The sequence below is a fragment of the Penaeus vannamei genome, chromosome 36 (genome assembly GCF_042767895.1).
Source record: "Penaeus vannamei isolate JL-2024 chromosome 36, ASM4276789v1, whole genome shotgun sequence".
Taxonomy (NCBI): Eukaryota; Metazoa; Arthropoda; class Malacostraca; order Decapoda; family Penaeidae; genus Penaeus; species Penaeus vannamei.
Genome location: NC_091584.1, coordinates 22,723,116 through 22,739,503, shown reverse-complemented (window position 1 = coordinate 22,739,503; position 16,388 = coordinate 22,723,116). Strand labels below are relative to the sequence as shown.

General features: G+C 37.9%; 1 protein-coding gene across 2 annotated transcripts in view; it reads right to left on the bottom strand.

Annotated features, from left to right (window-relative positions):
- Positions 1-6,837: 6,837 nt before the first annotated feature.
- The window catches only part of LOC113817343 (voltage-gated hydrogen channel 1), a 12,447-nt gene continuing 2,896 nt past the window's right edge, over positions 6,838-16,388 (bottom strand). For both annotated transcript variants that reach the window (XM_070114638.1, XM_027369374.2), the window contains exons 3-6: positions 15,801-15,995; positions 10,062-10,197; positions 9,515-9,716; positions 6,838-9,350 (exon numbers count right to left, since the gene is read on the bottom strand). In XM_070114638.1, the coding sequence (XP_069970739.1) occupies positions 9,314-9,350; positions 9,515-9,716; positions 10,062-10,197; positions 15,801-15,995 (570 nt within the window). In that variant the 3' untranslated portion in view covers positions 6,838-9,313. The remainder of the gene's footprint in view (positions 9,351-9,514; positions 9,717-10,061; positions 10,198-15,800; positions 15,996-16,388) is intronic.

Here is a 16,388-nt window from a genome sequence, read left to right as displayed (position 1 = left end):
TTTATGCATATTTCTATTTCCTTTACTGACCCTTTTTTACACTAAATTGAACATAAAACTTCCAGAAAAATTGTAGATCTTACATGAAAGTAAGAACTAAAATAATTTATGCAGATGATGCCTAATAATGATAATGATAATAATAATGCTCAAAATATTAACAATTGTAATTATTATCATCATTATTATCAGTAAAATTTGAACTCTTTAGCCTGTGACTTTGAACTCTCACCTTAAACTGTTGCTTCTTTGAAATTTGTTGGAGAAATTTCATAGAAGGTACGTTAGTGCAGAGGCAGGATATTACACTAATGAGGAGAGAGAGGGAAGAAGGCAAAGAAAAAGGGCGAGAGAGAGAGAAAGAGAAAATCTATGAACCAAAGGATAAGGAAACATTCAACATGAATTAGATTTTATTAAAATTAAACATCACAACATAACACTTACCAGTAATTGAAGTCAACATTTTTATCAAGGATAAACATCCTACATTGTATTGATGCATCTAGCACAAAACACCTTGGCACAAAAGACATTTATATATCAACTTTGATATATAAAGAGTATTATAGATGAGGCATATAATTATAACTTGTATGTTAGTTTAAAGTCAAGTAAAAATAAACAAACACTTCCACACATCTTATACTTTGACTTAACTTTTTTAATGCATTTGTATACAAATAAATTCAAGCTTTTCCTTTGTAAACATGAATCTGAGTTTCTACATTTACAATACAATAAAACACAAGAGAAGACACTGAACCCTCACATTATGTGGTAACGATACTCAAATATTCCAGGCGACACAGCAGAAACTGCAAAACACTTCCGTTAGCAGTATGAAATATCTGTAACAATCACAACATTTGGCATATTTTAATTCCTGAACCATAGTCAGGTGATCTGGCAGCGTCCATGGAATAAGAGAGGCAATGAGTTAGTATGATAAATCTTTTAAAATGAACCTTAAAAGAGAAAGAAAAAAAAAAAGGTCAAGTAGCTAATATATCATACATTCACATGTGATCCTTTTTGTAAGAAAAATATTTAATTTACATGTCACGCAATTTAATTTATAAAAAGGAAGAAAGAAAATTATAATAAGGCATCTATTCCATCCTTTCCCCTATCAATATTTTTCAACAAAAATATTCCATTCAAATGTCACTCAACTGTATTTCCCAAAGGTAATCTTCATTACTTAAACAGAGAAACGAAAAACATCAAATGTCAACATGCAAATCATCAAACAACATTAGTATAATAACAGTACTTCTAGCTATGTATTTTAAAACAAAAATTACAGGTTTTGTTCTGTTTCTTTCGGAGTAATCTCAACAATGGCAAAAATTATTTCCTTAACAAAAATACATACCAAGGAAACCTGAAATGCACAATAAGTGTATCAATCAAATACCATTTATGTTTCACAAAAGCTCATCAATATTATATACATCCTTAGGTAATAAAATGCCCCTAACGTTTAGTATGATAAAACACTGCAGGTACAAAAAAACGAGAATATGTGATACACAAAGAGGTATTTTTGTTTCAGATGATTGTACATAATCCATTCTTTCATATTTGTTAAAATACCACTTTTTTCTTATAAAATGCTACAGAGCTTACATAAAAGCATGAACTGAAACAAACTGATCCCTATTGTTCCACGTGTGTTTTGTTCCTGTTCAGTCTGCTCTGCCTTATAGTTCGATTTAAAAATGCTCTGTTATTTACACATATTTTGATATTTAAGTTTTAGATCATGATATATATGTCTACCTCATATTACCTGAAGCAGACCAAGCTTGGTTCTGTTCATTCACTTTAATCATATAATGTACTATACCTTACAAATCTGAGTAACAAAATAGTAAATTATGAAATTATGGCACATATTGTATTTTAGACACGCTTGTCCAACCAAGCACAGATTCAGAAGAAGTGGAACTTTTACTTTGTGGAATTTAAAAGCAAAAAGGAGAAGAATGGAATACAGCCACATCATTTCTCCTTCTACTTCACAACACTAGTTAGGAAAATGTGAACCTCATGCTAAGCAATTTAAAAATATTCATTGACAAGAAGTAGTATTATTCTTGCCTGACTTTTTGTGGAATTTCATAACAGATTTTCCATATCTTTTTTGTTACTATTCATCTACTTCATAAAGCTTGTTCATTAACTGTAGAACAAAACAAATTAATATTCTATAAGTATTGAATCACTCTGTTCCTATATTTTTCAGCTGCCTCTATGACCTTACAAGTGCAAATAAACAACACACAAGCTTGTGATTATTTGCCACTTCACAATAGTCCTAAATGGCACAACATGACCATAGAGTGTACCTTTTCATACTTTATTTCATGGAAAGGAAAGAGTAAAATATTAGAACAAAACGCATTTCAGCTGTATTAGTTGGCTGCCATTGGAGAACACGATAGATATTTGTGGCACTCCCTGATGAAGTATGGCAAGAAAAAGCAAGGGAAAAGGGAGAAATCAGCACTTGATGTCGGGCACTTGCTGTTTACATTTCTCGCTAATTATAACCCAAGGGGTTGTGAGGTAAGTGATGTGGAAACAAAGAAAACAAGGAAACAACAATTGGATTTGGAAGATTATTGTCAACACCATGAAAATTTTGGCTAACCCACAGAGGAAGCTGGGCAAGGAAACAAAATGAGATGACTAAATAACAACAATAATAACAATAATAATAATAATAACAATAATATAAATGAGAATATAAAGCAGAAGAAGAAGAAAAATAAGAAGAAGGAGAAGTCAAAGAAGATGGAAAAAAACAGGTGGAAACTGAAAATACTGGTGGGAGATGGAATGTAAACTGATTAGTTTTCCATCCCTCTTAGGACCCATCTCGCTATCGCCTGTAATCTAGTGATGATGTTATTTCTGGCATTTTTATGAGGTATTTGTATGCCAGATATCCATCTTAATGTCCCTCCCTCTTTACATCTAAGTCCAGAAAGTTGCCTCAGTTTCTGAAAATGAAACCCTCTGAATCTGGTGATCCTGTTATCTCTGCCACTTTTTCTGGGCATCTATATAAAAAGAGATCCACCTAAATGCCTCTACCTCTTTGAATTAAAGCCTAAAAACCTGCCTCAGCCTGAACATCTTGAAATCAACCCCACTTACTATACTTCAGCAGGGAATGCCACAATAATAAATGCAAAATCTTTGAGTAATACAACCTTTGTTATGTTCACAAATAGTCAACTGCAGCAAAACATATAATTCTTGAGACATAAGGTCTACAACAAAATGTCTACATGTCAGTATTTTGACAATGAAATGGTTTAAATGCATGTCAACTCCTAAAAGTAAAAAAATAAAATAAATATCATGAAAAAAGGCAATAATGATAGAATTCACACTTATTAAAAAGAAAAAAAAATGCATTAACTCATTTTATACCCTCCATAAATATCAACAGCACCAAATCAAAATGCCTTTACATTTTACTAATTTTCACCTTGTTTCATGAAACCTGTGCACAGCAAACTGGAAACAAATACATCCTTGTTTGTCTTCATTCACATACACAGATGATGAAGAAACAAACATTTTAAAAGCTATATGGCAAATATCATACTGCAGACATAAACAAAACAAACAAAAAAGAAAAATAAAGGAAAGAGCAGGAATAAATTTGTGCTTCTGTTCTTCCCTTTGTTGTTCTGTTTACACCTTATTTAGCACTAATTCTCCTAATCTCATTCAAGGAACAAACAAACATCAAAAGGTCTACACACTAATACAAAAATATTATATATCAACTACTTATATCAACTACTTATATTTTGTGCGACATGGTTAAAAGAGACTAATATAAACAGCTCAAGACTTGGAACTACAAATAAATTTTACTAATAATCTTATGTGATATCAAATGCCAGTAATTATACAAGACTTAAAAATTCAAGAGTTTATGAATTATATTTGTGACGCTTTTCTCATAAACAGCTGGAATTTTTGAAGAAATGAATATGATTTGTAATTATCCCATTCACTGTTAGTCTATCTTTGTGAATTCCTCTTTGCCCAAATGAACATCGGTGCATTCATATGCTGTGAAATTCAGCCTGTGAAAGACATACTGTGTGTTCTGTACTGAATAACTGAGTAAGTCCTCAAAGGCAAGAAATCAATTAGAAAGCACCCAAATAAGAGGTATTGTTAAGCAACAACAACAAAATAAAAATGATGAGTTAATCTAACCCAATTTTGAGGTAAAACCTGTGTAAAGCTGAAGTGATTATTTCAATAAACTCAAAATGGTTGACTATCAATATATACATTTGTTAGCAGGGCCAACATATTCTTTTTAAAGCACTAAAATTTCTGAGTCAAAAATTATCCTGCTACAGCATCTGGTTACATGGTATTCTGCTATATACAAGCATTATCAAAAATATCCATACAACTATATCATTGTTTAGAAGAACTATTAATCTACTGTTATGGAGAAAAACTAAGAACCGGAGACTCATTTCAGTATGTACATGTACTTATAATGTTTACATATGTTGTTAACATTATATGATACATATACTTCACATATACTACCTTAACTTGTTCATCTTTTGGCCCAAACCTAGATGCATTATGCTGTAAATCTTCAAAAGGGTAATTGCTTCAAATTTGGCAAAAAATACTCGTTACCATACATTTGTAATACATACCCAACAGGGAGAAGAATACACAGCAAACAAGGTTTGACATCACCAAATTAAGACGGCATATAATAAATGGCAACTCTAGCATCACAAGCCTGTACTTTGGGCATCAAAATGGTTTAGGCTGCAACAGGTTAAGAAACATACTGTGAGGTACTCAAGCACATATAAACCTTCTATGTATATATCTGTATTGCATATACAGTATGTTGTATATGTATATATATGTATACATATATGCATATATATATGTATATATATGCATATATATATATATATATATATATATATATATATATATATATATATATATATATATATATATATTTAGTGCATATGCTTAGTCTTAAATATATTAGCTGAATATAGCAAGTATTGCTTAAATGTTTGAACTCTGGGGTCTGCAAATTTGTGCAGTTATTGTGGGAAAACTTTGTACACAATTTTCAGAAAATCTGGACTGTTACTTAAAAAATACTTTTCCATCCTGTCCTGGCTTTAAATCTTCATGATATTTAACACACCTTCCTTTTTCATTTACTTTCTCAGAATGAATAACACCAAGTGAAATATTTGTTTGGCATCAAAGTTCCAATGGCAATACATGTCCACATGATCATGATAATGCAATATTACATTACTCTCTACAGTATATAAAATTCTCTTGTCATGGCATCTATGTCTTTCTAAACAGGTCTATCTCTTTATCTACCAATTTATCAATTCCTCTCTCACTCTCTGTCTATATGTCTCTGTGAATGCAAGTCTGTCTCTGTAACAGCCATTAATTATTAGTTAATGTAATTATTATCTAGTCAGTGACTAAATAGTAATAGGCATAAAGGCCTTTTTCTTGGTACTTACTGTATTAACTGCAGAGTAAATCAACATTCACTGCAATCATATTTCAATTAAGCATTTGTTGATAATATGTAAACTTTACTATACCAAGCTTTGTAAGCATTCATTCTGCCATTGACACTAATTGGTCATGAATGGTGCTGCACTATCTCATGTTTACTCTCCCACCCCTTCCTGTGAACTCGGAAGACTTGTCTGGCTACTAATCCCTTGCAATTATGAATTGCGGTTTCTGTTGTTTATCTGTGACCTCTTCTGGAACTCTCTTACTGTGTGTGCTGACCAAGCATGTTATTATTCTGCCAACAACTTATCTCATAACACTCTTCCACTTCCTCTTTCTGTCTCTGTCTGTTTGTCTGTCTCTTTGCTTCAAAGAATTAAAAAGTATTATTCTTGCAGTGTCTACATCGTACCATACTAATTTAAAGAGAAAATCCATAAACACAAAGTTATAATGATGAATGTAAAGTAGCTCATCTCACAATTGTGACAGAAACCTACAGTTTGGAAAGAAGAGACAAAAAGATGGGTAATAATAGAAGGATTAAGCTGGTGGAAGTGATTTTTATGATAGAAAAATGAAGGGAAAGAAATCTATAACAAGAGAGAATAAAAGTCATTATCATCCAGTGTGGAAGCCATTCAAGATGATCCCTCCTAAAAAAGCTAAATAGCAACGAAACTTGAAAGCACTGAATTTTCTATTCATGTTTCAAGTTTGCAGGGTGACTTGGCAGTGATAAGAGAGCCCTGCAGCACATGTGCCTTGTGTCTCTGATTTCTGTTATATCTATTGTTTTCTTTAAATACACAGAAGGCCTTAAAGTTAATATTTCTAGGTCCTTATCTTAGATCTTGGACGTGTATTGCCAGTGGTGCTGAGATGTTTCAGATAGGATTCTTACCTTAACCAAGAGGAGTATTTTTCAAACTTATAATTTACATTTTGTTAAGTTTAGAGGATGACTATCTTTCTTGGCAAGAAATGCAAAAAGTCTTTTTTCCACATAAAAAACAAAGTACCAAGTTGCCACACACACAAGAAAATTATACAGTTATACTGGTCTAAAACCATATGAAATTTTGAAACATCAAATATTGGCTTGGAAAACAAAAACAAAAAATAAATGAAAGAAACAAAATAACTTTTGAAATAGAAATGTTAATTCGCTGCTTATATAGCAGCACTGACACCTTAATGGTCAACCCAATATGTACCTTTTGATATATCGCTACAATAAAGACTGTCTTGTTAGTCTACCTCTTTTTTTTTTTTCTTTTTTTTCCTTTACTATTTTGTTACCTGACTATCATTTATGATACAGTAGAGCTGATCCTAACGTTACTTTGTTGTGAAGATTTGTCTAATGCAATAAGCCATAAATTCCTAATTCAATGTTTACATGGTGAGAATACCCCAGGGTTGGTAACAGTTAACTGGAAATTCAGAGAATACACACAAGGTAACTAATTAATGCACAGCTCATGATGCTGCTACTATCCTGTCTAAATAATAGTAAATAAAATACTGCAATACCACCATCACACATAATGACTGATTACAATCCTTTTCCCTTTAACCCTCCTCCATATTAAATCCTTATTTACCTAATGGCTATTGTGAGTTTAACTTACTAATTGTCTTTACACACAGATGCCTCCACAAGTACTTAGCAACCAATGAGCCAATTATTAGTACTACTTAACTCACCTGTTTACCCTTTTCCTTGATTTTTAAAATATTTTGTTTTATGTTCCTGCTAGTAATATCAACATAATAACAATTATATCATAAAGTTAATAATTTTAACAACAATAATAATAATAATAATATTAACAACAGCACTAATATTGATAGCATCAGTAAAATGTCTTGGAAAGGTGTAATTGGGTGAGGTTAAGAGGTCTACTAATCAACTCCTTAGTGGATAAACACTTATAGAGACATCTATGCACAAAGACATTTCACAAAACAACACTATAGTGAACACATTTTCCCATCTACATTGGGTTAATGTATGTCAGGGCTGTTTCAAATAGTGTCTCACTAATTTTCCTACCATTAACGTCTGAATTTGTAACATGACTGACTGTGTGAAATTATGCTAACTTATTGGGGTTACAACTGGGAACTGAGTCACGGGTTCGGAACCAATCGCTGTGTTCTCATGAAGTCTTTACCAAAAAAGGATATAACTAACACAATCTCACATATTAGGACCAACTCTACTATGTATGCCTATGTATATATCTGTTTATGTTTACATGTTCATGTATTTCTGTATATAAAAATACATGTTTACAAGCAAGTGTATGCATTGCATAAGTATACATGTACATATGTAAGTGTAAATGTGTGTGTGCCCCCAAGAATCCTGATTTGGAATCCTGCCAAGGCTTAAAGATTTTTGCTTTAAATGAATATCATTTATAATAACTAATGCTTCTGCTGAGGCATTACTGTTCAAAGCATAAACATTATGGAATATATTTCCTTCAAGCACAGTATTTTGAAGATGCAAATTCTCACTCATAGTGATCAACAACTGGTTTAATGGCACTGGTTCTGTAATATAAAATTTATCAGGAAATCAAATACTCTGATAATAACAATAGTTCCTGAATGGTGTTCACTGTGGCAAATGTAGAAAAACAAGATTAAAAATCAGTATCTTCACAGTGAAAAAGATGTATCTGATAATTAATGGTTACAACAAATAAATCTGCATGACATCAAAGGTCTTATAGCTCTATAGTAAAGTACTCTGGCAAAAGGGGTATAAATGAGTTAAGTATCAGAAAAAAAAAAAAAAAATTGCATCAAGTGTCAGTGGTCATACAGCATTATAAGATGGTAGTAAAAAGGATAAGATAGATTTGAAACCCTATCATTAATAAATGTATTTCTGATGATGATTAAATTGAAGTATGTCAAATATATCTCTCGCACTCTGAAAAGTTACCCATTCTTATCTATACCTTTATCTATGTTCATTCATATCAAGGGAAACTATAACAAAAGCCAAGAAGAAATGGCTTTTTTTAAATGCCATCAAATTAAAGTGATTGAAACCCTCTTTGAGGTAGTACATGTACCAACTATCTTTATAAACAAACAAACTTTTTTTATACTAATTTGTAACATGACATTGCCCTTTAAATGTCATGTTCATTTCTGGATCTTAAAGAAAGTAGATATTTGATATGGTGCTACTTCTTACATAGATTGTCTTTTTCAATTTTAGCCTCATAAAAGATGACCTCACCAGCTTCAGGATAAAAGCATTTAGTTGCTGTTACCATCAGCAAACATTATGAAAATGAAATATGAAAACATATCAGATATGTCTCGCAAAAAAAAAAAAAAGCTTTTAAGAAAATTCATGCTATTAAATATATCTTATTAAAGACTGATTCTAGTCTTTGACAAATTCAGTACCATGCTTGAGATCACAATTACAACTGGTCATATAAAAAAACTTCCTTTATAACTCATAGCACTGATAAAGACATATCATTAGAGATAACAAACAAATATTAATACCTGTATAAATGCTGTCATTACGCGCTTAATTATGTTTTTAAATATTCATAAATCAATGTTTCTTCAAATGATAAATGCAGCTACAAAAATCAAATGAACATGTGAAATGCCTTATCCCTGAAACCAATTCATTTATGTTGAGCCTCGAATCCATAAGTTTTCTACATACCATATTTTCCCCCGTCATGGTAGTTTTTCACTCTTTTGTATTTACCTCTGCAACCACACTGATTCTGTAAAATAAATATAAAATAAACAAATATAATAAACTCATTACATGAACTGATAATCACAATAATATATCTTTTTAGAGACCAGGGAAGTAAATTATAGCATATCTGTGCATCTACATATATGAGTATGATATAACTCATTACGACTATAATCACTACAATACCTGTTAATATCCGGCAAATTCTTGCACTCCTCCTGATATGAAATCCCATTTCTTCTCAACAATTCCTCCAGTGCTTTGATGTACATGTCTTGCGAATAACTGTATGTGCGATATCTCTCAGCCTCTTGTTCAGCCAGGTACCGATTTTGTTGTTCATGCAACAGTTTCTTTTCTCCCACTTTTCGGACCTGAACCACCATGGCTGTAAGCAACGTTTAACAGCATTGTTAAATATTTTACTTATGTTAAATACTAAGAGTGAAAAAGATGCACAAGGAAGTATAGGATTTTCCAGAACTACTGACAATGTAATAAAAATTATTACAAATTACTACTTTAAAATACAGTACATTCCTTTTTTTCCTTTCTACTACTTAACTTGCACAATGATAGCTTCTAAGGATTTGAATTTAAATCAAAGAATGCAATTTTCATGAAAAATCAGGAGAAAAATTATTTCTTTAAATGACTGAAAATTTTCCAAAACTGAATGTAATTTTTGTTTAGACACTTTGGGGAAGTTCAATACTCAAAACCTAGATCTTACCTTTTTGTATGGGCACAACCCTCCATAGTCTCAACACAATGATGAGGCCTAACCCAGAGTGGGCATCGTGCGAGTGGAGGTATACTGCATCAAGGCAGATGGCAACAATGACAACAATGGCATCGAATATGTCACCCTGCAATATTGGAAGACAGTTACCAACAGCTTTTTTTAATGCAGCTGGTTGTAGTTCAATCCATTTTTTTTTTTTTTTTTTTGCTACAAAAAGAATACAATCATTAGAAATTTTTGTTTTAAAAAGACTTCATCCAATGAACCTTTAAATAGGAGAATGCTGTGTGTAATGTGTGTAATTCTAACTGGAAAAAAGTTGTTTTAAACACAAAAATGTTGACACATACTTCAATGAGCATACACCAGGCCCTCTACAAAAAATGTGAAAAAATTAAACCTACTTTTGACTTTTAACAAAAACTACTGAAAATGGACGAGCAAATCATCACCACAAACTTTAGCCTTCTAAAAGTCAAGTATACGAATAGAAAGAAAGAAAAAAAAAACATAATCAACTGCACTATAGTACTCATAATAGCATAGCATTTGAAAAGTTACTTACCTATTCATTTCCATTCTGTTTGAAACAATACAAGAACATTATCAGAATACACAATATCAATATCTGTGTATATATATCAGAGTGTAAGTATATGACATACAGGCAGTGTACATGAGGTTATTTTCTCAATCAATACAGCAAACATTATCAATGCATCTGTTAAAGGTGAATAAAACAAATAGGCTGTAAAGTTGCCACTACAAAATATATAAGAAAACAAGATATAAAAAGGTCAGAGGCAATCACTATGAAATGGATTACAATAATGATAAGTGATTAAGTAATGCATGTGGATTATATGTTTGCATGTATGTAAACATTTGTATGTATGTATGTATGTATGTATATATATATATATATATATATATATATATATATATATATATATATATATATATATATATATATATATATATATATATATTATGCCTATTTGTGTAAGTATGCATTTATGCATGTATAAAAATATGTATATATGTATGTATGTGTGTTTGTGTGTATGTATGTATTTGATCATGCATACACACATGCATGTATGCATGTATACACATATACATACATTTATTTACATATATATATATATATATATATATATATATATATATATATATATATATATATATATATATATATATATAATTATATATATATATATATATATATATATATATATGTATATATTACATATATATATATTACATATATATAATACATATATACATATACATATATATATATATGTATATATATCTATATCTATCTATCTATCTATCTATCTATCTATCTATCTATCTATCTATCTATCAATCTATCTATATATATATACATATATACATATATACATATATATGTATATATGTATATATGTATATATATATATATATATATATATATATATATATATATATATATATATATAAATGAATAAATAAATAAATATATATATATATATATATACATATATATATATATATATATATATATATATATATATATATATATATATACATATACATAAATATATATATATATACATATATATATATACATATACATAAATATATATATATATATATATATATATATATATATATATATATATATATAAACACACATATACATTATAGATATATACCCATAAAAAATATATACACAAATATATATATGTGAGTGAGTGTGTGAGTGAGTGAGTTTGTGCACATATTTATATATACACATCTATATTCAAATGGTGATAAATATATACATGCCATATTCTCATTGTATGTGTCTAAAATGATGTATCTGTCAAACTGAAAAAAACTCAAAAAAATGCTAGCACCTGATTTCACTTGAGGATGAAGGACCCAGAATACTGAGTAAAAAAATAGAAGAGGAAGGAGGGACTGGCAGAGAGAGGGAGGAGAGAGGGTGGGAGAGAGGGGGGGAAGAGAAAGGGTGGAGAGAGGGAGGAAGGGGTGGAGGGAGGGAGGAAGGGGTGGAGAGAGGGAGGAAGGGATTGCGGGAGGGGGGGAGGAAGGGAGTGAGGGACAGAGGGAGAAAGGGAGGGTGGGAGAGAGGGTGGGAGAAAGGGGGGGAAGAGAAGGGGGTGGAGAGAGGGTCGGAGAAAGGGGGGGAAGAGAAGGGGGTGGAGGGAGGGAGGAAGGGTGGAGGAAGGGAGGAAGGGGTGGAGGGAGGGAGGAAGGGGTGGAGGAAGGGAGGAAGGGGTGGAGGGAGGCAGGAAGGGGTGGAGGAAGGGAAGAAGGGGTGGAGGGAGGGAGGAAGGGGTGTAGAGAGGGAGGAAGGGGTGGAGGGAGGGAGGAAGGGATGGAGGGAGGGAGGAAGGGGTGGAGGGAGGGAGGAAGGGGTGGAGGGAGGGAGGAAGGGGTGGAGAGAGGGAGGAAGGGGTGGAGAGAGGGAGGAAAGGGTGGAGGGAGGGAGGAAGGGGTGGAGGAAGGGAGGAAGGGGTGGAGGGAGGGAGGAAGGGAGGAAGGGGTGGAGGAAAGGAGGAAGGGGTGGAGGAAAGGAGGAAGGGGTGGGAGGGAGGGAGGAAGGGGTGGAGGAAGGGAGGAAGGGATGGAGAGAGGGAGGAAGGGGTGGAGAGAGGGAGGAAGGGGTGGAGAGAGGGAGGAAGGGGTGGAGGAAGGGAGGAAGGGGTGGGAGGGAGGGAGGAAGGGGTGGAGGAAGGGAGGAAGGGGTGGGAGGGAGGGAGGAAGGGGTGGAGGAAGGGAGGAAGGGGTGGAGAGAGGGAGGAAGGAGTGGAGAGAGGGAGGAAGGGGTGGAGGAAGGGAGGAAGGGGTGGAGGAAGGGAGGAAGGGGTGGAGAGAGGGAGGAAGGGGTGGAGGGAGGGAGGAAGGGGTGGAGGGAGGGAGGAAGGGGTGGAGGAAGGGAGGAAGGGGTGGAGGGAGGGAGGAAGGGGTGGAGGAAGGGAGGAAGGGGTGGAGAGAGGGAGGAAGGGGTGGAGGAAGGGAGGAAGGGGTGGAGGGAGGGAGGAAGGGGTGGAGGGAGGGAGGAAGGGTTGGAGGAAAAGAGGAAGGGGTGGAGGGAGGGAGGAAGGGCTGGAGGGAGGGAGGAAGGGATGGAGGAAGGGAGGAAGGGGTGGAGGAAGGGAGGAAGGGGTGGAGGGAGGGAAGAAGGGGTGGAGGGAGGGAAGAAGGGGTGGAGGGAGGGAAGAAGGGGTGGAGGAAGGGAGGGAGGGGTGGAGGAAGGGAGGAAGGGGTGGAGGGAGGGAGGAAGGGGTGGAGGGAGGGAGGAAGGGTTGGAGGAAAAGAGGAAGGGGTGGAGGGAGGGAGGAAGGGCTGGAGGGAGGGAGGAAGGGATGGAGGAAGGGAGGAAGGGGTGGAGGAAGGGAGGGGTGGAGGAAGGGAGGAAGGGGTGGAGGGAGGGAGGAAGGGGTGGAGGGAGGGAAGAAGGGGTGGAGGGAGGGAGGGAGGGAGGGTTGGAGGAAAAGAGGAAGGGGTGGAGGGAGGGAGGAAGGGGTGGAGGAAGGGAGGAATGGGTGGAGGAAGGGAGGAAGGGGTGGAGGGAGGGAGGAAGGGGTGGAGGGAGGGAGGAAGGGGTGGAGGGAGGGAGGAAGGGGTGGAGGAAGGGAGGAAGGGGTGGAGGGAGGGAGGAAGGGGTGGAGGGAGGGAGGAAGGGGTGGAGAGAGGGAAGAAGGGGTGGAGGGAGGGAGGAAGGGGTGGAGGGAGGGAGGAAGGGGTGGAGGGAGGGAGGAAGGGGCGGAGGAAGGGAGGAAGGGGTGGAGGAAGGGAGGAATGGGTGGAGGGAGGGAGGAAGGGGTGGAGGGAGGGGGGAAGGGGTGGAGGGAGGGAGGAAGGGGTGGAGGGAGGGAGGAAGGGGTGGAGGAAGGGAGGAAGGGGTGGAGGGAGGGAGGAAGGGGTGGAGGGAGGGAGGAAGGGGTGGAGAGAGGGAGGAAGGGGTGGAGGGAGGGAGGAAGGGGTGGAGGGAGGGAGGAAGGGGTGGAGGAGGGAGGAAGGGGTGGAGGGAGGGAGGAAGGGGTGGAGGGAGGGAGGAAGGGGTGGAGGGAGGGAGGAAGGGGTGGAGGGAGGGAGGAAGGGGTGGAGGGAGGGAGGAAGGGGTGGAGGGAGGGAGGAAGGGGTGGAGGGAGGGAGGAAGGGTTGGAGGAAAAGAGGAAGGGGTGGAGGGAGGAAGGGGTGGAGGGAGGGAGGAAGGGGTGGAGGGAGGGAGGAAGGGAGGAAGGGATGGAGGAAGGGAGGAAGGGGTGGAGGAAGGGAGGAATGGGTGGAGGAAGGGAGGAAGGGGTGGAGGAAGGGAGGAAGGGGTGGAGGAAGGGAGGAAGGGGTGGAGGGAGGGAGGAAGGGGTGGAGAGGGAGGGAAGAAGGGGTGGAGGGAGGGAGGAAAGGGTGGAGGGAGGGAGGAAGGGGTGGAGGGAGGGAGGAAGGGTTGGAGGAAAGAGGAAGGGGTGGAGGGAGGGAGGAAGGGGTGGAGGGAGGGAGGAAGGGGTGGAGGGAGGGAGGAAGGGGTGGAGGGAGGGAGGAAGGGATGGAGGGAGGGCGGAAGGGGTGGAGGGGGGAGGAAGGGGTGGAGGGAGGGAGGGAGGGGTGGAAAGGGAGGGAGGAAGGGGTGGAGGGAGGGAGGAAGGGGTGGAGGGAGGGAGGAAGGGTTGGAGGAAAGAGGAAGGGGTGGAGGGAGGGAGGAAGGGATGGAGGAAGGGAGGAAGGGGTGGAGGAGGGAGGAAGGGGTGGAGGGAGGGAGGAAGGGGTGGAGGGAGGGAGGAAGGGGTGGAGGGAGGGAGGAAGGGGTGGAGGAAGGGAGGAAGGGAGGGAGGGAGGAAGGGGGGAAGGAAGGAAGGAAGGGGTGGGGGGAGGGAGGAAGGGGTGGAGGGAGGGAGGAGGAGGGAGGAATGGGTGGAGGGAGGGAGGAAGGGGTGGAGGGAGGGAGGAAGGGGTGGAGAGAGGGAGGAAGGGGTGGAGGGAGGGAGGAAGGGGTGGAGGAAGGGAGGAAGGGGTGGAGGAAGGGAGGAAGGGGTGGAGGAAGGGAGGAAGGGGTGGAGGGAGGGAGGAAGGGGTGGAGGGAGGGAGGAAGGGGTGGAGGGAGGGAGGAAGGGGTGGAGGGAGGGAGGAAGGGGTGGAGGGAGGGAGGAAGGGGTGGAGGGAGGGAGGAAGGGATGGAGGGAAGGAAGAGAGATGGAGGAAGGGAGGAAGGGGTGGAGGAAGGGAGGAAGGGGTGGAGGAAGGGAGGAAGGGGTTGAGGGAGGGAGGAAGGGGTGGAGGGAGGAAGGAGGGGGTGGAGGGAGGGAGGAAGGTGTGGAGGGAGGGAGAAAGAGAGAGAGAGAGAGAGAGAGAGAGAGAGAGAGAGAGAGAGAGAGAGAGAGAGAGAGAGAGAGAGAGAGAGAGAGAGAGAGAGAGAGAGAGAGAGAGAGAGAGAGAGAGAGAGAGAGAGAGAGAGAGAGAGAAAGTTATATATAATGTGAACACACTATACACATAATATGAATCATTAAGCCTCTAAATAAATGCATTAATAATAAAAAAGCAAAAAACAAGAACATATGAAATAAGCACAACTGATAAATACACTAACTACATGATGTGAGTCCAAAAATGTGCATAAATAAACTTTTAAAAATCAGATCAATCTATGAACAAATCACTATTGAACTAAATAAAAAAGAAAATAATAATAATGATAAAAAAACGTAGAAGCCAAAGCAAAAGACTTACTTTCCGCGTGAAGAAGTCAAAGCGGTAAGCATAAATCTTCAAGCCAATTTCAACGAGGAAGAGTGCAAGCAGGCTTATGGAGAGCGTGTGCATCACAAACGGGATGGGGGAGGGTGCACCTTGCATTTCCAGGTCGAAGAGCAACTCTGTGATAACTAAAGTCATGTCCACTACCACTAGTGCCACCACCAACACCTACAAGAAACAGAGACTAATTTATTTTTCCTTGTTTTCATTTTGTGGATGAGGAGGGCAGGAGGTCTAAAAAGTATGGGATGGAAGTCAAAAAAAAAAAAAAAAATATATATATATATGATCAGACATTATGGATAAACTTTTGTTCTCAAAATGAGAAAGACTAATTGTACTGTAAAGCAATGTAAATTTTAAGCAAAAGACTATAATTGTAAGATTCTGCTACCAATGAACTGCTTAATAATGCACACTTAAGGTGATCCTACATTTATGATAATCCAGATTCATATTTCATTTCTATCAATTTCTATTAGAAAAATAAGGCTATAGTTTTACTGCTGTTGTTAAATGAACTGTACAATCTTATTCTAAGCCATATTATCATTGGATAAT